This window comes from Alligator sinensis, unplaced genomic scaffold (genome assembly GCF_000455745.1).
Source record: "Alligator sinensis unplaced genomic scaffold, ASM45574v1 scaffold787_1, whole genome shotgun sequence".
Lineage (NCBI taxonomy): Eukaryota > Metazoa > Chordata > Crocodylia > Alligatoridae > Alligator > Alligator sinensis.
Window position 1 is genome coordinate 3,134,987 of NW_005841911.1, and position 23,547 is coordinate 3,158,533.

Consider the following 23,547-nt stretch of genomic DNA (forward strand, 5'->3'; position numbering starts at 1 on the left):
AAAGTTCTCCTAGGCAGAAATGAAAGTTCATATTTCATAGAGGAGTTGAAGGTGTGGTAAGATCTCCTGTTTGGAATGGTTAATTTTATGCAGGCTGGGCTCAGAGAAAAGTTGGAATAGTCTGTTTACCTTGAAGTTGTTTGGTGGTAACCAGGATGTAGGCATATTTTATTCTGGTTATGGTGTTTCATATTTCACAGAAGAGTAAAGAATGGTTGTTTCTTGTGTGCTCTGATACTTGCTAGGTTGCTTAAAATGACTGCAGATATAAATGTTAGAATACACCCCTTTTAAAAAGATCTGGCAGTGATCTACAAACGTTTAGGAATAAATTAGCAGAACCTTTCAACCAGTATAAAGGCCCTACACTGTTGTGTCTATCCTAAGCCATCTCTGCCATCCATCGCTCTGCAAAATGTGTCTAATGCCAGTAAGGCAACTGACCCTGTTTTAATTGATTTTTCTGTAGTCCTGGAGAATACAATTTGCATGCTGAAGTTGTGTTTTCTTAAGATAGTAAATGACTTGGTAGGATTCATTTAAAATTAGCATGACCTGCAATAGAGAGAGAACTCCCTAAGCCATTCCCCTAGATGTAATGTTTCATTTGGAATTTTTCAAAGCAGAGGCTGTAAGTGATGTGTGCAGCTTCTAGCTTGAAGCTTTCCCAAAGGAAGTCCCCATCTTTAATATTCAGTCAAATTTACATTGGTTTGACTAGTGAATCAGGATTGCAAGGGGAAAAGTGTGTGCTTGTGTGTGTGTGTGGGAGGGGAGAGAGAATCGGAGCTTAAGGGCAACTCTAGAAATCCTGCACAGCCCCCATCCCATCCCAGCAGGTGAAGTTCTCAGCAATCACTTCCCAGCAGGTGAAGTTCAGGGAGGGGAGTTGTGCAAATAAGCAATTCTAGACTGATGTGTAGCAAGTAAACAGTCACGAATCTGAGAACTGCTCCTCGCAACTGTAATCTCTATTGCTTTTCCATGCAATCTCCGGTGCTGCAAATCTTCCATTTTTCCTAATATACACCTTTAACCACCCCCCCGCAAAAAAAAATCAGCCACCTGAATTCCTACAGGAGCCAATCTCTCAAAGGTAACGCCTAATATTACCTCTTTCAGGGTAGAGAGTTAAGCCTTGATCCTCCATTTTCAAACAGAAAAGTTCAAATGGGCTTGTGTTCTGCGGTTGTGCTACACCGATCTATGCCTGATTCCACCCAACACCTGCTTTCGGTTGTCTTTGCACAGGATGTCCCAATGGGACCTTTGGGCCAAGCTGTAAGTACAGCTGTCAGTGCAAGAATGGAGCTGTCTGCGATCATGTCAGTGGAGCCTGTACTTGCGCGGCTGGCTGGACAGGAACTTTTTGTGAAAAAGGTACTTTTTCTTCCTTTTACATGGAAGCAGCCATTTCTCACAGATCACTCCAGAACTAGGTTCCTAATGGGCAGAGCCTAACTTGAACAGAATGGTGAAATATAAATATGTTTATAAATATGAATTTATATTTCACTATTGGTAGATGTATACACTAGTTTAGCAAGGTAACTAAGCATTACATTTCTGAGTCTCATTAGCATCCTGGGATAATTCATGTGCTTTAGAATGAAGTAGGGATTTAAAAACCTTGTTGAATCAAGGCCTTTGTGAACAAAGTCTTACTGCTCTAGAATGGGAAAAAAAGATGTTCTACATGAGTTAGAATTCTTTAATAGCCCCTTGTGCTTGGATCTATGACTCTCACCCAGCTGGTGGCTTAAAGCAACATGTTTTCTAACAGTATTAAAGTCTCACTTCCTAACAGTATTAAAGTCTAGCAATGCATCTGTGATGACCTGGTAATTTGTTAAAATGAAGGAACAGTTATTTTGGACAGGATTTCTTAGATACCCCATTCCTGAGTTGATCTGCTGCATCTTCTTGTGATTTTGCTTTCATACTGCAAGCAATGCTGAGAATGAAAGAAAATCTATTCTGTTTAGAGCACAACAGAAATAATACACATTGGATCAGTCATTTTGCAGGAATATTTGAATACTATTTATTATATATTTTACAACCAACAGTCACTATTACCAAAGCTGTAATTATTTTGTTTATCATACACAAATATCACTTAGCTTAGAATACAATACGTGCATTGAAAGAGACAGATTATATCACTTGCATGCAAGTGGTGCCCCCTAATGGAAATCAAGGCATTTTTGTAACTTTGGTACTACTGTCAGAGTCAAATACTCAATACATTACTTATGGAAAAAATGCATATATAATTTTATTTTTTCATTCTGTCCAGGAAACATGACATGCAAAAATACATTCAGTTTCTGAGTTCTGCTTGTGAACCTTATGACATAATTTCTGTTATTTTCCTGAGGCTCTTTTTAAAATAACTTACCAAAGTCTTTTTTTTTCCCCTTAAATCTGTTCTTTTAACTTTTTAAACCCATAGTTCAGTGAACATTTATAAATGAATCCTAGCATATCTACATGAAACAACTACAGAATGAACAAATGTGAAAACAGATTAATTTTCCCTAAAGATTCCTCCTTATTAGGTCTCTATAAAACTGGCCAACTGGGAAGCCTGAAAAAAAACTTATTACTGTATTTACTCAAATATAAGATGTGTGTGTCCTCCCCTCCCCCAATCAATATGGAGAAAAAAGTTCTTTGTCTTGCATCCACATACAAGGAAACCTCCTTAAATACATTGCCCATCATTAAAAGGCTGTGAAAAGCTGTATGTGCTCAGTGATAAAAACCAACTGTGAAGGTGATTAAATGTAGCAAACGCTGAGCATGACTATAAAACACATGGCCCATATTGGGCAAACATACTAATGTGAACCTACCACAAGGATAGGTTAGTGCATCTCATCTGAATAAGATGTATAGTAGTGCCCATTGCACTTACTCCCCCTTAGAGCTGACTCTCTTTCAAATCATGATAAGTCACTACATTTAATACATGTTGATTTTTCTTTTCACTCCCACAGCTGAGCTGTGCCTTTCTTTCCCATTTCCACTGATTCCTGTTTCTTCATCAGCCTTAAATGTCTGATAAACATCACCAAACAGCGACTGAGCAAGGAAGCTTGAGGGAAGACTGAGAATAGGGCAGAGAGTGTGGAAGAATGAGAGTAGGACTTGCTAAACAAGGAATTAAAAACATGGAGAAGGAAAAACACCTAGTGGTTGGATAAGAAGAATGGGATCGGAATAAAAAAACATGAATGGGAAAGACAGGACTAGTTTTGAGAGGGATTGAAAGAGATGGGGTAGAAGGATCCAACTTGGTGGGGACAGGCAGAAATTGATATCCACTAGGACACACTCCCCACCAGCGTGCCACAGTGCCTGGAACTGTACGTCTTATCATTTCTCTGCTGTCAACAAATATCTGTGAACCCTACCTGTGTCTCCTCATCACCTATGTGCTGTTCCCGTAGAGGATGACACGTTCAAGCTGCTATTAGTTTCTCTGTCATCAATTAGCTCAAGTGGCAAAAGTGTGTGTAGTGGATCTAAAGGTTCTACACTCAGGGGAGAGCTCAGGCAACCTTATTTCTGGCATTTCTTAAATTAGCCGATACATAAAGGGCAATTATGCTACAAAATAATACTGTGTCCACTGTGCTGGCATTTGTGTGCCACTAAGATTTCTGGGGACACTTTTCATGGTTCTTTGTGCTACAGTAAGCTGAACTGTAGGGTGAATTCTTTCCCAGTGAATTGTGAGATAGCCGGTCCATCTTGATGGGGACATAGGGGAATTGTAGGAAGGTGTTAGAGTACCAATGGCATGTGAGTGGAGCTAGTCCTTCTTTGTATTCCAGAATGGTCATGCTAGCTGCAGATGCTTTGCAGTAGCTTGATCTATAGCTGGATTCCCTAATGGGCCCAGCCGTTTGAGTGAAAATTATCATGTCACTTGAATGAATGAGTTTTATTTATGCGGTGGACACAAGTCAGGTGCAGTGCCTGAGCCGTAGCCTGAGTTCACTGTAAGAAACAAACCTACTGATATGCTGATCCCTGGCACTGAGCATTTTGAAGAGACAGCCTGAGACATGGAATTTTGCATGATATTATATGGAAATGTTAAAAACTATAGCGCATCGTTTTAGTTTTGCAGGGAGGTGATGAAGACATCTGTAACTGAAGCCAGGTTGTCTGCCAGGATGTGACAGAGTTGCCTAACCTGAGAGAATAGAAAGTCTTATTCAAAGAAACTGCTTTAGCATCACTGAAGAGCCTGGGAGCACTTCTGACTGGACTGAACTGTCCGATTGTGGCTATCCACCATCAGCCACAGGAGACGGCATTATAGCTCCCCTTCAGTATGGTGTTTGTTTTTCTCAAGTTCAGCTGAAACCAGCTATTCTTTACCCATAACCTGACATATATCCAAGCAGGTGGCTATGATGATGGTATTTGTACAATCTTACACAGCAAGACGTAAATAGAACAAAGAGGTTCTGCCATGTTCTGAATAGAAACCCTGTACTCTCAGGGGTGACCCGCTGAGATCTAGTCACTGCAAAACCCAACATAAAAATCTCTACATTGCCTTGTGTGTTCAACAGGGCTAATTTTTGGTGTGAGAAAAAGTTTAAGGTCTATAAATAAGTATTTAATTAAAGAAATATACCAAGAGAGACCAGGCTGTAGGGGTGAGAGATACATCATGCAACCAGAGAAGAATGAAATTTGTCATTTTCGACTTCTTGAAATCAGAAAGTAATTCAAACAGAATACAGCAAACTGTACATTTCCCTATGGTTGAATTCACCATTGTTCTGATTCCCTACCAGTTTCTTCCCCTCCCCTTCACACCCTCAATTATCAGTTCCTCCCAGTTAGTCACTGCTGTGTAATTTCCCATCATTTGTATTCCATTTGGAATGGCAAATTAATCAGCGTTTACTATACAGCAAAGGCTGTACATTGCAAGTGAAATGTGCATGCTCTAAAAGATCTAGAGTTACCACAGGACAATAAATCATTTCCTGAGTAATGCTACCAGCAAGTAATCTCTCCCCTGTCTCACTTGAGAATGTTCCATATGTTTGAATGCCCATTCTTTTCAAATGTAGTCTCAAGGTCCTTAGCCTTAGAGGATGGTAATGGGGTTTTATCTGTATGTGAATTAAAGTAGCAATTAAAGTCTTTATTCCTGGAGTATGCAAAAGCAATAATCATAGCAAAAGATCTTATAGAAGATCTTTCTCTGTTAATTTAAAACATAGATTATATGAGTAATATTTTTCCCGGCAAAGATGCCAACCGCAATCATCCATTGCCCTGGGGTTTAAGTTTCAATGCACTTCTTGCAAACCAGGCGAGTCGGAGTAAATTATTTCAATCCCCTGTTGTAACAAATTGCTAAATACATCAGAGCTTGTCTTAAATAAATGTAAACATCTGAAATGTGAGGAACCTAAGCTTCCACGAGCTCCTGATGACAAACAACCCAGCAGTTGACCCAGCAAAAACCGAGCGCCTCAGAATCTGGCTTTACTATCCAATTAGTGTTATCAGTTCCTTCATATTTGCCAAGTCAAGTCATCCAGATAGGTCACCCTGGTCTGGTCTGCTGCTGTTCAAAGAAGCAATTGTTATATGTGATGTAATCTTTGTGGTACTGAGTACCCACAGTTTCCATTTTAAGCCACTGAGAAAGGCAGCATCCCTAACTCTCCAGACTGATCTCCAGCTGAGCTTTATTCCTTCCAAAACTATTAGCTAGTTTTGTTAGGGGGAAGAAAAGGATTATGTAAGGTAGTGTTGTCTTTAAAATTACTTTTAATTCTCTTCATCTAACATGCCCTCACACCATTTCATCTCAGCCAAAACACTAAATTCCAAAGTCCAACCAGTAAATTAATTATCCAGTTTCCTGCTGGGCCATGTAGAACGGCCCTACAGTACCAAACAATTCATCAACCCACAAAATGTAAAGTGGCAGAATCCTCTAGTTACTTTTCCAACAAAAGTCTTTTTCTCTTCAATTAATATGGTTATAGCATGGAGTCACAGGCTTTTCAGTACGTGTAGTACTGAGGTCTAGACTAGCACTTCTGTATCCAAATCAGGACATACTAACTTGACTCACATTGGCCACTTGGGATTTCTGCTGGATGAACAAATTCCAAACATGGGAAAGTTACTTTAGTGAGATGGGGTAGTGTCATAGACTTCCAGGTTCTGACAAAATTTTGTAATCCCTTTGTTTGCGAGGGATTTGTTTGCAATCTCTTTAGCTATCTGTAGTTGGATAATGTATTTTCTCTCCAGTATTCTGTGTGGCTCACACTACAGAAGGTTAGGAAATAATAACAGGCAAGATATGATGATCCAATTAGATTTGGAACTGCAAAAAGGCATACCACCTTACAGCTCAATAACAGCCTTTCTATCCATAAAAACTAAACAAGAGGATGACTGGCACTTCCAATATGCTTTACAACAATGTGTGTTACTTACCCATTTTCACATGAAAGCCAATTTTCAGAAAATTTTCCAAGCTTGAAAAGCCAAAGAAACTGTAGTCTAGACTGTCCAAAGGAAAGGCTTGTGCTTTCTCTCTTTGCATAAGGCAACTATGAAATCATATATTAAAAAAAGAGCAAGCTGCTGCCATCAGAATCAAATTAGCTCTTTTTCTGGATCCCAAAGCAGAGGTTGCACTCTGTTACTGCTACTACCTTTTACCACTTGACATCTTAGATTTACTTTCTGTTTTAGTGTGCAGATAGTGCATTGAATTTCATAACATAGTACTTCCTGCTGTCAGGCCCTGTTTCCAGTTGCCATAGGAATAGACGGGATTGATCATAAGAAGTAGAACAAATGACTGAGATCTGGTGAGGTGAGGTGTGAGATAGATGCCAGGACTGGAAATTGAGGACTGGCGGGGAAAATTAGCGCTACTGGACAAGAAGAAGACAGGACCCAAGAGAGGGAGGCAGGAGTTGGGATGTGAAGTCCCAAAGATGCTGACACTAGGATTAACTAAGCAAGAACACTGAAATGGAGGGCCAAAGGGGTGCCAGCAGGAGGGTAGTGAGGAAGAGACCAGACCGACAATGGGACAAAACTATCCACTAATTTTAAACACCCAACTGAAACCCCTATCAACATTATACCATTGTGTTTTACAGGGGACTTATGAAGTTAAATTTGTTAAAAGTTTATTAAGCCATCAAAAACTACTATAGAAAATCTTGTAGGTAAATTAATAATTTTGTATTCAGGCTATTGTTTGAACAGTGTATGATAAATAAAATGTAGGACAACACATTGAACAAAGAGGTTAAACAAAGTCTTGAAGAAATGCTTAAAGGAGTAGTGTCCACCATGCACTTTCTGAAGTAGGGGAAGAAATGGCATGAGACCTCATAATTAAAGAGTTTGTTGTGATACATATGTTTAAGGCTGGCATATTAGGACTAATGATGGCATTTCCTAACTTTTGAGCCCTATACATTGCAATCTTAATATTATCTTAATGCATAATTTGAATGCATAATAACACCTCTAAAAATCACTGATACTTCATTCTCAGTATTTTAGGGTCTCATAATTGGTGGAGTCATAGCCTGAATCAATGAGTCTGATCTTTTTTATATTTTCTGAAGTCTGTTTATCAAATTCCTATGATGCTCTGAAGAAGTCCTATCATACTCAGTTTCTCTTGATGGTCTTTGCCCATTTCTGAGAGAGAGCTAATTCTTTTCTCAAGTTTTTCATTTAATCTCAATGTATCTTATGTTTGCCATCTAAAAATCCTTAGAATTGGGTCAGGAAAGTAAATGGCAGCAGCACATTTCCATTTCCAGAGATTTAGAAGATAGACTAGAGGTGGCCAAAACTTCATATGTTGTCTGAACTCTGCCTTTGTGTCTCCTTCCGTGCCATACCTTCCACTGAGAAGTCCTTGGTTTCTTTTCCTATTTTTGGAAACAAGCTGTTCATTCATGACAAAGCCATTATTTTTACCTCTGTCCTGTATGATACTACAACTATCGGTTTCTTGTGAAATCACATTAGCCCTCTAGTCCTGTAACTTTGGATTATAGCCTCACATGATCCTATATATAGTGATCTCTACTAGGGCTGCGCGAAGCTTCGGTCTCTGATTCGATTTGGTGGAGATTCGGCCTGATTTGCTGCCTGAATCTCCAAATCCAAATCAAATCAGGAGACCTTTTAATCGCTCCAAATTGAATCGGAACCCTCTGAATCAATTCGGAAAGATTTGACAATTTGAACATAGACACAGCTTTAGATGTTTTTTCTGCGTACCTCAAGGTGCCAGGCAGCTCATGAATGCTGAGATGGGGCAGAGGGAATGTCCCACGGGAGTGCGGGGGGGGCCCAGTGCACTCAGCAGCGGACCCAGAAGTGGACCAGAAGCACTTCCAGTCCACTTCTGGGTCCACTGGGAAGCGCGTGGTGGACCCCCCCCCCCTTTCTCCCAGCTCTGCAACTGGCGCCTCCTGGGTCTGGGAGGGCACCCAGGGTCCCCCCATGGCCGTTCAGACTTCTGGTCCACTTCCGGGTTCGCCACCAAGCACGTGGGGGGCTCCCCCACACTCCTGTGAGACGCTTCATCCACCCCACCATTGCAGTGTTCACAAGCCGCACCTGGTACCTTGAGGTACGTAGAAAAAATATTTAAAGCTGTCTCTATGGTCGAATCACTGATTCTCCAAGTTAGCATCAAATCTTCAGATTTGGATTTGGCCGAATCGAATTGGGACAGTGATCTGAATCAATGAATCGAATTACTGTCCCCTAATCTCCACTGCAGTATATCTTATGTTAAATAACAATTTGGGTACCTTTTTTCTGAGATGTGTCTAGCAAATTCTAGTACATGATACTGAGACATGTATTTGGACTTCTACAGAACACGTTTTAAGATTTAACCTTTAGTGGAGTGTAAGTTCAAACTTATAGGGCAAAACAACATGTGCTATTAATATGCAGCAATAAACTCCATCGCTTATTGCACTGTAGTTTATTGCTTCCAGGTGCCACAATTGAACATGCACCTGGGACTGTAGCACACAGAGCTGGGGCAGAGCAGCCTTGGCTGGCAGGAGGCCCAGGGGGTCAGCCTGCCAGCCCAATCTGCAAGCCTGACCAGTTGCTCCAAACTCAATATGCTACAGAGGGGCTGGCTGGGGTATGAGGGTGCTTCAGTGTAGGCTAGCTAGCAGGCAGCCCCCACACTGAAGCACCCTTGTACGCTAGCCACCCCCATCAGCATCTACACGTGCGTTGCCTCAGAGTAAAAAACTGCCTCAGGATAGTACTTGTGTTTATGAGGTCTCACCTACAGCAAAGTTAATTAGTTTATTCCATCCTAATAGCACTGCACGTGTATATGCTGAGATGTTTACTGTGGAGCTAAGTAGACGCCTTCACAGTAAATATCTTGTGTAGATGTGCCCACAGAATAACCAAAAAAGGCACCAACTAAAAGTTTTCCAGTACACAGCATTTCCAGAACCTGGAGTTTCTTGTTTCTAGACATGACATGAAGAAATTGGAACTGTGTTAAAAACTTATTTTCTACTTTCAGCTTGCCCAGATGGATTTTTTGGACTTGACTGCCACCAGGTGTGTGAATGCAAGAATGCTGCCAGCTGCAACCACATTATAGGAACATGCCACTGCCTCCCTGGGTGGGTGGGAGCAAAATGTGACCAGTGTACGTATAACACCAAGTCTGCAAGTCCCTTTCTTCCTGAAGTCTAAAATATGTTCTTTATTAAATGTACAAGAATCTTATACAGTAGAATGATTAGATAAGTCACAGTTCTTCCCACGGATTCCATAAATGGGAGCATCTTTAGGTTTTATTTCCTCTACTTCTGTTGAAACATAACATTGTAAGCATTTTGTTGAATGTCCTATTAGTTTTTAGATAACAGAATCATGTTGTGTAGTATGATCAAGCCATTTACAGCTTCGCAAAAAGTAAAAGGTGAAATATTATATCCCTGATTCTGGTGGGTCTCATCTGATTTTAAAAGTGACTAATTACATAAGCACAATGGTGGAAAAAAATCAAAGCTAGGATTATTTTACTACTTGGACAGGGCAAAATGGTTTCTTAAAAATGGCATTTGCAAAGCGATGAGTTTGAAATTTCAAAACTAGCAACACTGAGCTCTCCCACAACCCAGCCGGTTCTGTTTGGTTCTTGGTTTGGTTTTATTTTGGTTTGTTGTCAGTTATGTTTTCTACATGGGTAGAAATCAGCCCCTAGATCTGGGAGGTAACTAGTTCTTTTCCTTATCTTCCAGGCATGACTTGTAGGCATCACTGAACCTTCTTGTTAGTAGAATTCAATGCAGGTGTTTTCTTTACCTCATTAAATTTTATCTCTTCAAACCTTAAAGGTAAAACCCTGGGTTCCATTGACTTCAGTGAGACCAGGATTTCACCAAAAATATAATTACTCTACATCAAAGAGTACTGGAGCTGAGGGGCAGCATCATAAAGGAACCAATTGTTATTGTTTAAGTGGATGGTACAGGTCTCCTCCCACTGACAAATAGCACGTTCCTCTCAGAAGAAGATTGGGGTTTAGTGCAGACAGGAGCAGGGGAACGATACTCTTGTTTAACCCGTCCCCCTCCTGCTTCTCACTCTCTAATAACCTTCCTGTAATCTCTCCAGATGTGAACCCTGATTTGATCAACCTCACTGCAGCTTCCTGCTACACTTCCCATGACAGGACTGACCTGGTCCCATATAATACTGCATAGCTCCTCCTGATAGTACTCCTCCTCCTTCCTGTAATTTCATCTCCACATCCGTGCCCAAATGCAACCATCCCTTCCATCTAAAAGTCCTCTCTCAAACTCTCCAAAATCCTGTTCAGACCAGCTCTCTAACTCCAGAACCACAGCTAGGGAGCCTTTACCTTGTCATCCCACCTACTGCTCGTATACCCCATCGGTTCCAACCCCGTCTGCGACCTTAGAACCTTTTCCTCTTAAAAACACCTGGCCAAGCTTTCCACCCTCCGCTTAATGAATTAATTGAAATTTTTCCTTTCAACAGAAGTAGCTGTTTCTACCATGTGTCCACAGGGTCTATAGAATCTAATGCCATTGAATTATGTCCATACTGTTTGGGAGCAGAGGTGTTGCTGAACAGGTGTGATCCCTATTTCTTGGTTGCAGTCCATTTACACTGCCCTTCAAAAGAGGCACAAAGTTAGCAATCTGTCAATGGAGTCCTTGACTGCTCTGTAAATTGTATTAAATATGGGAAGCTTTGTTCCTACATATTTTATTAAATTCAATTAAGAAATGAAGCCCTTTGTCATAGGCCTTGCATACCCCCACCTCCCGTACTCACATAAGAAAGCAACTATTTATTCTCTTGGACTGCAACCATTAGAGCGTTATGCTGTTTTTGATTTATTCTTTACCCTAGTTAAGATGCCAAAACCTTCAAGACTTTTTTTGCTTGCAAGAAAAAAGGTAAGGTTAAATAACAATGCAAAGGGGTAACCTGTTTTTCTCTTAGCTAAACAATGAATCTTCATTTTGATTTTAAGACTGACTACTAATGCCTTCTACTACATGGATGACTTTGCAGGTTTGTCCAAAGGTTGCTAATAAAATGTATGAAAGTGGCCCGTTTCCAAGTAATCTGACCATGGATGACATTGTATTTATATCACAGCCATTATTGAGGGTCTTGGTAATGGGGAACAGGGGTAAGGTTTGGAAGGAACCTAATTTACACAGCCATTGATTTGATCTAAGACTTAATACTGTTAAGAGCTGCTGGCTTAGAGAAGTTCCAGCGTACAAATGAAAAAGCTTTCAAAATTGACAGGAGAGGATGCAGCCTGTCTAAAGAGAGCTTGTAAACATGGAAGGATAAAATGAATGAGTCAATCTTGTTCTTTTACTGTGTAGGGAGCAGGGACCGGCAATGCAATTAGAAAACTGTTCCCACATTGAGTCAAACGTTGGCAGTATTTACAAGCTTCTCTCATGGTTTGAGTTTGTGTATTTCTAGAAGTTTAGAAATAATAGAGATAATCAGTCCCCCAAGGAGCAAAATGTCTAAGGAATCTGTCAGGAAAAAAGTCAAGTAGCTAATATTGATAACTCCAGGGTCAGTTCTTCCTGGCTTCTAATCTGGAGGTAGGCAACAATATAGGGAGAAACTTAAAGGAATTCAGACTCCCCTACATAAACAGATGATCAGGATTTACCCCACAATTGATGGCACTATAAGCATGTGTTTGTTTAATGTGTTTGCACGCTTGCCACGTATAAGGTAATATGATCTGCTTGTCAGTAGGGCTGTGCCAAATGGCACTGTTCCATTTTGACTTGCGTTTTGATGGAACAGCATTTCATTTTGAATTTCATTTCGATTCGAAACCGCTGTTCCATTTCATTTCATCGAAACAGTTTTGCTGTTTCGACGCTTTTCGACGTTTCGCCCGTAGGCTATAATGGGGAAGCTTGAAACAGCCTATAACATTGTCATTTCTGGCCTGATTTGGATGAAACGTACAGGAATGGTAGCCCCTTCTGAGGGCATGAAGCCTGCCAAGTCTCAAGGAGACAGATGCAGGGGTTTGGGGGAAACTGCACCTCAAGCTGCTGACAAGAAAACTCACCCTCAAGCTGCTGACAAGCAAAACTTGTGACATGGGTGACCCTGTGTGTGTGTTAAGGCACAGCAGGGTGAAAACTGCAGGCATCCTAGCCCCTGCTGAGGTCATGAAACCTGCCAGCTTTCAAGGATAGAGGTGCAGGGGCTTCTGGCTTCTGGGGCCTTGCATCTGTGGCTGCTGACAGGCAAAATTCATGACATAGGTGCTTGTAGGACAGTGTCTGTCTTGGGGCACAGTGGGGTGAAAGCTGCAGGCCTGTTGGGCTCTGCTGAGGCCACAAAGCCTGCCAGCTGTCAAGCAGATCAGTGCAGGGGGAGTCTGGGTTCTGGGGCCCTGCACCTCTAACTGCTGACAGGCAAAACTCGTGACATGGGTGGGTGGGTGACACCGTGTGTGTGTTAAGGTGCACCCTCACTCAAATGACACCAAGGCAGAAAGCAGGGCAGTTCAAACAATGCTACCTTTTATGCAGGTTTTCCATCCCTCCCCCAGAGCACTGGGATTGGAAGGGACCCCAGGAAAGGATGACAGTCACTGGCCAGCTACACAGTCAATAATAAGAGCACTCCTTCCCCCCACTTCCTCCCTCTTCCCCCTCCCTCTCCTTACTTTACTTTCTGTTTCCCTGCAGGCAAGCCCAGCTTGAGCTTTGAAACTCGAAACATTTCGAAAATTTCAAAACGTTTCGACTTGCCTCGTTTTGTTTTGAGGCTGTTTCAAAGGTCTCTGTTTTGTTTCAATGTTGCTATTTTGAGTTTGATATGAGACAAAACTGCCAGTGAAATTTCGTACAGCCCTACTTGTCAGTACTCCTGTCCAGTTAGCAAGGGCATGTGCTGTAGTCAACAATAATTGCTACCCAGGTGCATACAATAGTGTTCTGCTCTGAATCTACCCCTGGCTCTTGCACTGGATGTATGGCCAGCACTGTCCAGGCTCCAGGAAATGGGGAGACATTGCCTTCCTGGAAACCTTTTTAAACAACAGCACCTGAAGAAGGAAACCATTTTGAGATGTAGATCCATTGTAATGTTTGTCCCAAGTGGTCTAAACTGTAATTCAAGCCTTGCAGGGAGTAGTCGGATCACTGCTTTGTTGGAGTCTTTCACGCATCCCTCTCTGTCTTTGTTCTGTCTTGAGTGTTTGTGTCAGCATTTCCTGGAATCTGCTAGCTGGAACAGCTGGAGGGGCAGCATTTGTTTTCAAGTAATCAGATTGCTGGCACTCTGCTGGAGGATGTTGAAAAATAATTCTGATGTCATGGGATTTGAATTGATGTTAGCTAGCTATGTGAAGCATTTTATACTGGTATCTGATTATAGGATACATGGGTAGCAATGCTTTTAGTTAAGCTTGCCTAACGCTTTCCATTTTAAGACCGTTTTCTGTTGTTTGTAACATGGCCAAATTTCAGCCATTTGGGTTGACATTTTCCCTTCAGGGATATGTCTTAGGCTGAATTTTTGTGTGCTTTTTTTTTTTTTAGGGGGGGGGGGGGGGGGCCAGGTGGGCTAAAATACTGCCACTGTTCCCAAGAATGAGATTATGGAAAATATGTTGTTTTACCCATTCAAAGAAATAAACTTACAACCAGTTAGTTGAGAAGCAGCATTACCTCAATGTTGTAAGAGTGGGAGCTTAACACTCAGTATCCCTTTGAGGCAAACGTGCTCTTTGTCATTCCCACAAACACTCACCCAAATTGTAGCTAAGCCTCCAAAAATGATCAGAGCTTGCACGTTCTCAACAGAAGCTTGCTAGAGTTGAGCATCTAAAGTCTCCCAAGATTGGGTCTGCATGGAGCACGCCCCACCCTAGGCCTGCATGGGCTAAATAAGGGTTGCCTGCAGTTGCCCTTCCTGGTGGCCAGGGATACAGTACTGGCTTCAGATAGTGAGACCAGAGAGGCTGTTTCTCCTGTGTGCTCAGCTAAGGTACATATTATCCACCATAACTTTGGCACTTCCTAGGATGCTTTAAAGAAATATTTAATGTAAGCTAATTGAAGCCAAACTGTCTGTGATAACACACTGAGTTTTTCCCATTTAATAAGTGGTTGGCTCCCTGCCAAAGTTTCTTTGCCATCTAGGCTCATTTGAGCCCTCATTCGGAGCAATAAGAAGGGTACAAAGAGACTGCAGTTTAAGAACTTTGCTTATGGGATCCCAAAGAAAGATTATAGTACTGAGGGGTAACACTGAAAGTTGGAAGAAATTTAGACATTTAAACCTTGCTTCCCCTCTTCCCTTTGCATTCCTCACTGAAATAGAGCTCTGTGATGCTTTACTTTATCACTAGAGAAGCCTGAATAAAATAGCTTGATCATTTCATGTGCTGTCTCATTTCTCTAATAGCAATTCCTCCACTAAGCAAGATAGCCAACAGATGAGCCAAGCAGACTTATATACTCTGAATGAGAGAGAAAAACATTTAATTTTCCTCTCCAGGAGTTTCTGCTTTTGCTCTAGAATTTCCAATTTACTGAAAAACCTCATCTGTCACCGTGGTAGGTATGACAAGAGATTTGTATGCATGTGTTGCAAACTATTCACAGTAGTCAAAGGACCTACTCACAACCTGTTTTGCCCATATGATACACCTTGCAGGCATATTTAATTCTGTCCCTATAATTGGACTAAGGCTTAGAAAGAAAATTGGAGTCTTAATTTGATGGCGATAATATTTGAACTTTATTTATCATATAGATTTTTAACTATTTTGCAACCAAGTAGCTTAACTTGCTCGTAGTGTTGTAGCATGAATAAGACTCAACAGATGAAAATAAAGGTTGTATTTAAAGAGAGCTACCAGTGAAATGTCATCCATGCAAATCACAGTTGAGACCAAAGACCTCAACCAGCAAGCTAAGGGTAATGAAAAGACCAAATGCTGGCAACTAGATTCATCCCTCAAGTGAAGAAAATGCCATTCTCCTGCTCTTCCCCCAGGGATGTGTCCTTCATGCAAGACTACATTTTAGTCTATAAACTGACCCTCTAAAATGCTAGGGATTTTGATGAAAGGTCAAAGTTTGGACCCAATCCTCGAAAGGTCTGTGCACCCAAGACAGAGTGAGCAAAGAGTAGGTTAGGCCACTGACTATCAGGCTTCTGTGTTTTTTCACAGCTGGAATGCTAATAGTGATTGCTCTTTCTACAGAAAACATGGGGGTGACACCCACTGACAGCACTGACAGTAAAATGAAACACTACGTACATAAGGCAAAAACAAAAAAGCACCTGATTCTTTCACCTCAGCCAGCTATTATAAGCCAATCCAACTTTTCTACTTGAAATATCTTTATGTTCTGGGGTGGTACTTTAGAAAACAGTGAAATATATGCTCTACCTACTACCTTTTATAGAGGGATATCCATGACAGTGAAGGCTACATCTCTTCTAAAATGCCACTTTTTATGGCAGGCAGTACTAGTACAGAAACATAGATGTGTGTCTGTGAGATACTGTATTAAGTTTCACCTGGGAGCCAGCTGCTTACATTGTGTGATCATTCCTCTCTGACCGAAGAATAAGGCTCTGGGTGAACTAATGCATCCAACTGTGAAAAATGAACAATGAAAACAATGAAGTTGTCAGTTCTCTTACCAGGATGCAAATAAATAACCAGCTTGTCAAATAGGCTGCTCTGCTGGACCATTAGTTTAATACAAAGACATTCCGAGGTGCGGGGACATGACAGCTGATCTATCACCCAAGTGATTCCAGTCTTTGATAAAAGTCTGTTCAGAATGTGTTATGATACATATTTTTAAGCTCACATTATTTAATGTCAGGCATGGCTAATACATGAACTTGTGTACTTCAGTGATATGGGAAATGTATGGTAAGAAGCCAATTTCTAACTGATTTCCTTAGATTTGGGTTATGTCTGAATTTAGCTCAGTATGATGCCTCCTTTGATGGGTTGTAATTGAATTTTATGGGCTTCTCTCTTTGCAGCCTGCCAGGGTGACAGTTTTGGGGAAAACTGTAGTCACGTTTGTAATTGTCACAATGGAGCGCTCTGTGATCATGTAACTGGGACATGTATTTGTAGAGCAGGCTGGAGAGGAGCTACTTGCCAGGAAGGTACAGTGCATTTTTAATTTCAGTTGCAAAAAGATTATGGAAGAGAAAAAAATTTTGATTCAGAACTTTTTATTAGTATTAAAACTCAGTTTTTATACTGTTGTCAAACTGCTTTTGATCTAAAGACTATTATCTAAAATAGGTATATATATTGTAAGAACCTTCCTGCTAAGGTTTTCAAAACTTTCCTGCAGATTTAGTCAGACAAATCCTCTTAATGTCAGTGGTGAGTGTTTTTGCAGAATGCCTTAATTAAATTCCAGTATGGGTCTTCAGTGTAACCTGTCTTAAGTGAAGGGGCAGAAATACTAGTTGAGATTAGTCTTTTAGTAACTAGCTTGTGGATTGTCACTTAATAAGAGAGGTGTTTTGCATATGCAAAAATGGCAGTGGAAGCTGGAGGAAAATAAAGATGGAATTAAGAACTGGAAGCATTTTGAATTCAGCATGTCACTTCCCTAGTAATAGTTGAACAGCTAGGAGAGGTCTGCACATGCATAGTCCAGAAAAAGTTGGAAAGGATCCACAAGTCAAAGGATACAAGGTGTTCCCAGGGATAAGTGATTTAGCTCAAAGAGATAAAGTGACCTAGGACAGTGGTGCTCAACCTTTTGACTCTGCAGGCCACATGAGTGCCACAGACCCTGTCTGCAGGCTGAATTAGGCCCTGTGCCACCTTAGCTGGCCCCTGCATGTGAGGATCAGGCCTTAGGCCCCTACACTGCCTCCACACCCAGCATCAGTCCCAATGGCCCTGCACCACCTCCATCCAGGCCCATGCATTGGATCTGTACAATCAATATAATGTTCAGGGCTGCAACCTACTGGCATCTCTGTGGACTTGTGGGGAGCCTCATGGGCCAGATGACCTGTTTGACGAACTTGAGTTCAAAGCACCCCACTACCATTCCTCAGGGTGGGGACACTGATACACATCATACTCCGGGTGCTTTTAATTAGCACAGCTCTCAGAGCTGCTCTAATTAACACCCCCCAACACACGCACGCATGCGCACACGCGCGTGCGCGCGCTCTCACACACACACACACACACACACACACGCACACCCTCTCCTGGAATACATCTGTAAATGCCTTAAGTGTTGAGATCATGATTTTAGGACATAGTTAATCACTTCCTTCACTTACCCTTAATCTTCATTAATAGTAACTTCTTTCAAATTTTAGTTTTGTTCTTTTGAACATTGATTGTGTTCAGACCAATTTTGAATTAATGCATTTCCATTTGCTTCAATATTGAGTTACTTCTAATTAACTCCCATGTAAGTCAGATGTGAATCAGTTCCTGTAGGTCATATTCAAATCTGACTTTGAGCCACTTGCACAATCAGCAGGACTGTACAAAGTGTAAAGAGATTTAGGTTCTATGTTTTTTCGCTTGCACTGACTTGCTTAAAATGTGGTGCTTTCCTTTATGGTTAAAAGTTTGCTTATCTTGATTTGTTAACTGTTTGGGATTCTGAATGTTGCAGAAACCTCAAATAAATTAATATTTAGTGTTCAAATTATAAGATGAAGGAATGTGGAGTATTGACTCTGCCAACGTTAGCAAGAATTCAGCAGTCTGTATGGCTTCCTGTTTGTGTAGTTTATGCGTACTTTTTTTTTTAATAAAAGTTTTCAATATTAATTCTTGCAGCCTGTCCTCCTGGTTTGTATGGTGTGAACTGCATGCAGCACTGTATCTGCCACAATCGGGCTACGTGTGACCGTGTATCTGGAACGTGCATTTGTCCCAGGGGCTGGACAGGGATAGCCTGTGAACTTGGTGAGTTCCATCATGTCCTCCATTGACTTTGTCTAGATGTTTCGATCCCTGGCAAATCTAGCAAAGTTCCATCCTGTTGATTTCAGAGTGTCAGGAAGGGAAATACGGAGAGAGATGTGAGCAGAACTGCAACTGCAGCAATGGTGGAGTTTGTGACCGATACTCGGGGAAATGCATCTGCCAGCCAGGTTGGATTGGAGGCCAGTGTGATGTTGGTAAGGTGGTTCATTTCTTTATTTTGAGTTTTTGTGTGCCTGCATCAAATTCACTCTCTGCCTTAATCAGATTAACTCTGTCATCCAAGACAAGACAAAGTCACTTTCTCCCTTTAAATTTAATCTTAAATGTTTTATTTATTGTATATGATGCAAATGTGTAAGGTAGTGATTATAGGGATCAGCCTGTGAATCAGGAGTTCTGCATTCAAGTTCTTGCTCTGTTACAGATTCCTTGTCTGACCCTGGGCAATCTTTGAATATTTCTGTGCTTTTATCCCTTGTCTGTGGGGGAAAAAAGGATCACTTCCTTGCCTCACAAGGTTGTTATCAGGATTAATAGGTTGTGTGACTCAGGCCTCATCTACACTTAGACTTAAGACGTGATTAACCAGTTAATCATGTCCTAAATTGTCACGTGACCACAAATTCAATCAATGAATGGTGTGGTAAAAGGAGAAATAAGGCACAAAGTTATTCCACAAAATATGTGTAATAACATTATGGCTCCTTATTGTCATGTCATTAATTGGGTGTGTGGCCAGGGGCCCCTGTGGCTGGGAACCCTGTGGCTGGGCCCATGTGCACCCCAGAACCTGGGAGCTCACAGCTTATAGGGCTCCCAGCTGCTAGGATGTCCCAGTCAGCCCCATGGCTGGGAGACCACAGCTGATATGGGCTTCCATCTGTGTGGGGGTGCTCCTGGAGCACTCCCGAATCTGGGAGATTGCATTAGCTGTAGTCTTACAGCTTCAGGGGTACAGCATTTGCCACTGCCAGAGCCAAGCAAGTAAATTCTGGTAGTGAGAGGGATGGGAGTGTGGGTTAGCTTGGGTTGGCGGGGAGAAGGTCAGGAGGCTAAAAGTAGTCTCTGATCCCCTTAAGCCCCCAGCAAAACCCTATGGATTGCACCTGTCCCCTCCTCACCCATGGGTTGCACCTGCCTTCCCAACGCACCCACAGGTCACGCCTGCCCCCTGACCCCTCTCAGGTCATGCCTGCCCCACCACCTGCGGGTAATGTCTGTCCCCCACCCCTTGTGGGTAGCGCCTCCCACCCATGCCCCGACAGACCCCTGATCCCCTCCAGCCTGCTTGCTAGCTCCCCCATCCTGATTTACCTGATATTGGGCAACCATTTTAAATGGATTTAATGTCCCCCTAATGCCCCCGAATGTCTGTACTTACCCAGGATCTTGCTGGCTCTGCCACTGGGTGGCACAAGATTACACAGCAAGTCACACCTGACTCTTTATGATGCTTCCAAAATACTGAGAATGTACAAGTCACATTATTCAGCCAGAATCATAGGAATCTGAAATGCAGGCTTCTTATTTCTGCATATCTGAGTTCGTTTTATAGCTTTCTGAAGACCTTTAAGATAAGAACTGTACAGGTATAACATGCTATCGTTATTAATGAGATATGATGTTGTTCAAAATGTACAGGGAAGTGTAGAAGCCTAAATTGTGTTACCCTTACTATATAATCCATTCTCATCTACAAATTTCTAGATTGCTATTAAGACTTTACAATCATTCATGTCCATGTTTACTAAGAGTCAGGACTGAACGTAACAATTTTTATATGCCTTCTATATAGACTCTTTAAATGATACATTCTGGTTTTTCAGTATAGATCATTTCAATGTGTGCCATATAAAGGCTGATGGCTTGCACATACTTTATACATATTTGAAAAAACAATTGTTATGACCATCTCCACATGTCCTTCTCCTCCTAGTCTGTCCCTCTGGCTTCTTTGGAGAACAGTGTAAAGAACGGTGTGACTGCGAGCACAGCTTGTCCTGCCACCATCAAACTGGAGTGTGTCACTGTCATAAAGGATGGCGAGGAAAACAGTGCGACAAACGTGAGTTCCTCCTAAGTATACTGTAAAAACATCTTCCTGACATGCCGCATCTTATGTTAAGACTCCAGTCCATACACCCATGCATAATCTCACTGAACTCAGTAGGAGTTAAGGGAGTTCAGGACTTTACAGAATTAAGCCATAAGAAATATGTTTCTGTGGGGATATGGTAGTTTTCTGCTTCTCCACAACTCAAGCTAGAATTTCCCTGTCAGCAGATTTTCATGATGTTATTTCACATTATTATGATATTTAACATTCTTTCATGCCAAATACCATCTGCTCCCAAGTCTAGCAATTCATCACCTTCCAGTACCAAAAAAGAACACTAAATGTTAGCATCTTGATTCTGATCACTAGTACATTGCTGTTCAATATGTTTATTAACAATTTGGATGCTAGCATAGACAGCTTCTTGAGCAAGTTTGCGGAAGACACAAATCTGGGAAGGATTGTAAACACGTTGGAGGATGCAAGTGCAATTCAGAAGAATCTCGGCAGATCGGAAAGTTGGGCTAGAACTAACAGAATGAAGTTCAGTGTGAACAAATACAAGGTGCTACACCTTGAGAGGAATAATCAAAAACACAGATATAAAATGGGTGATACCTGGCTGTATGGCAGCACTATGGAAGAGGCTTTGCGGTTGCACAAAAAGCCAGTCCAGTTTTGGGATGCATTAATAGAAGCATTAGGGGTATAGACAGAAGTGCAGCTCCCCACTGTAATGAGAATACTTTGCAGGAAGCGTTCTAAGTTTGAACAATCCCCTGGACCAAACAGAAGTTCATTGTTGGTTCCAGTGGGGGGGGAAATCTCACTGCTGGCTTCAAGCCTCAGCTGGCTTTGGGGGATGGGGTAGGTGAATTGGGGCTGAAAACCCCCAGACTGAATTTATTCCTCTCCCTTTCCCCCTTCCCATTCTGAAAACAGCAACAGGCTGGGAGGCAGCGCAGGCACAAGTTACAGAAGACACTCTGTTTTGAAGTGTTTTCATCTGAACCCTCATGCAATGAGAGTTCAGATTTTCACCCTATGAGCCATTTTTAAGTGGTCTGCAGCAGTTTGAAGTGGTCTGCAACACTTGTGTTTGGTCACTTCTATAAACCACTTTCTGTGACCAGATCAGGTGAAAATTGTAACTTCTGTTTGCACCCTAGGGGCAAGATGTAGGAGGTGATAGTGCCTCTATACTCAGCACTGGTTAGGCTTCATCCGTAGTACTGTGTGTAGTGCTGGGCTCCACATGTTAAAAAGCAATTGGAGAAATTAGAGAGGCAACAGAGATGGTCAAGGACTTGGAAGGCAAGTCATATGAGGAGATGCTGAAGGAGCATATTCAGCTTGCAGAAAAGGCACTTAAGAGGAGACATGATAGCAGCCATAAAGAAGAGGGAAAACATCTTTTCTCTCTTGCTGTAGAGAGGAGGACATGGACCAATGGCTTGAAGTTGCAGCAAAGCAGATTTAGGTTGGATATCTGGAAAAACTTCACTGATAGAATAGCAAGGTAGTGGAATAGACTGACTGGGGAAGTTATGATCATCACTGAAAGTGTTCAAGAAGAGGTTGGAGAGCCACTGGTCAGGGATGACCTAGGCATAGCTATGCCTATGTTCTGCTTGGCAGAATTCAATTCTTATATATATATAATTTAGACAGATAATATCAATGTTTATTTGTAAGAATTTATTTCAATTTTCATCAATTTAAATTTTCAGGGTTGCACAAAATTAGGAGTGGGAGGCAGACAATTTATTAACAGTGTACAATTTATTAATGACAGCTCCCTCATCTGCTGTGTCACTTCCTCTTCCTTTGTTCCTCTTCCAGTTCCCTGGGGTTTCTGGGAGTTGCAGTCTGAACTACAGTCAGCACAGTTCTGTAGAACTGCTTTCCCTCCCATCACACCCTCCATCAACCATCATTTTTCTTAAATCCCCTTTCTATAAATTTTGATTATTAATAATGGAAATATTTTTTCATCAGTCTGTGAATGTAAGGTGAAATCAACATTTATCAACATTTACTGATAAAAATCAAATTCTACCAAGCCTACTTATGTTCTGCTATGGGTATTTCCCATGTTTCTAGGCTTTGCTGGTTGCCCCCTCCTTGGCCCCTCCCCTTTCTGCTACATGTGTCAGCATGTTTTTAAGCCTTCCTTAGAGGCATTGGGTGTTGGCTATAGCCAAGGCTGAGGGCTTCGACTGGGACAATGCTTCTGCTGGGACCAAAGCCAGAGGTTCCTGGTGAGAGGATCTTGCCCCTCCACTCAGGGTCAGACCAATCACCATTTCTGGAGTCAAGAAGGAATTTTACCCCATGGTCAGGTTAATACAGGCTGTGGGGGGTTTGCCTTCCTCTCTAGCAGGGGGTGTGGCCCTCTACCCAGATCTCTTGAGCATATGTTGACAACATTTCATAGAAGCAGGACATTGGTTGCTGTGGTTCTCATGCTTTACCTGTGGCAGCTTAGGTTGATGGTAATCTTATGTAGTATTTAGATTACAGTGTAGGATGGCTTGGATAGGGATGATCCTGCCTCAGGCAGGGGTTGGACTAGATGACCTCTGGAGGTCTCCTCCAGCCCTTCTTCTCTATGGTTCTACAAATTCTACTTAAACATTAGAAACAGGTGCTTTAAAAACCAAGATTTTATCTTCTTAGGAAAAGCAAGGAGTATCTAAGTACAAGAGAAGGCCTGATCTTGTCTCTTTTAAGTCTTTTATTCATGATATTTGTAGTTCAAGTCAAGTTCATATAAAGTTTCCTTGTGTGCATCATAAAAATGTGCATATTAAAGATGCAAATAAAATCCTAGTTCTATCAAAATTGACAAGAGTTTGTCAGCTAAAAAGGGTTTAGCATTTCAGCTTCTATGATTGCTGGTCAGAATTTGTCTCCTGTCTAT

The 23,547-nt window shown here is 41.7% G+C and overlaps 1 protein-coding gene across 10 annotated transcripts in view; it reads left to right on the forward strand.

The window, feature by feature from the left end:
- The window catches only part of LOC102371371 (multiple epidermal growth factor-like domains protein 6), a 316,432-nt gene that overhangs the window by 268,011 nt on the left and 24,874 nt on the right, over positions 1-23,547 (forward strand). For 9 of the 10 annotated variants that reach the window (XR_003092868.1, XM_014517486.2, XM_025198034.1 and 6 more), the window contains 6 exons: positions 1,252-1,380; positions 9,599-9,727; positions 16,630-16,758; positions 18,419-18,547; positions 18,634-18,762; positions 20,505-20,633. Coding sequence is in view for 9 of the 10 variants with exons in the window: in XM_014517486.2 (XP_014372972.2) it covers positions 1,252-1,380; positions 9,599-9,727; positions 16,630-16,758; positions 18,419-18,547; positions 18,634-18,762; positions 20,505-20,633 (774 nt within the window). In the remaining variant the exon portion in view is untranslated. The remainder of the gene's footprint in view (positions 1-1,251; positions 1,381-9,598; positions 9,728-16,629; positions 16,759-18,418; positions 18,548-18,633; positions 18,763-20,504; positions 20,634-23,547) is intronic. The other variant, XM_025198038.1, reaches the window with a different exon arrangement.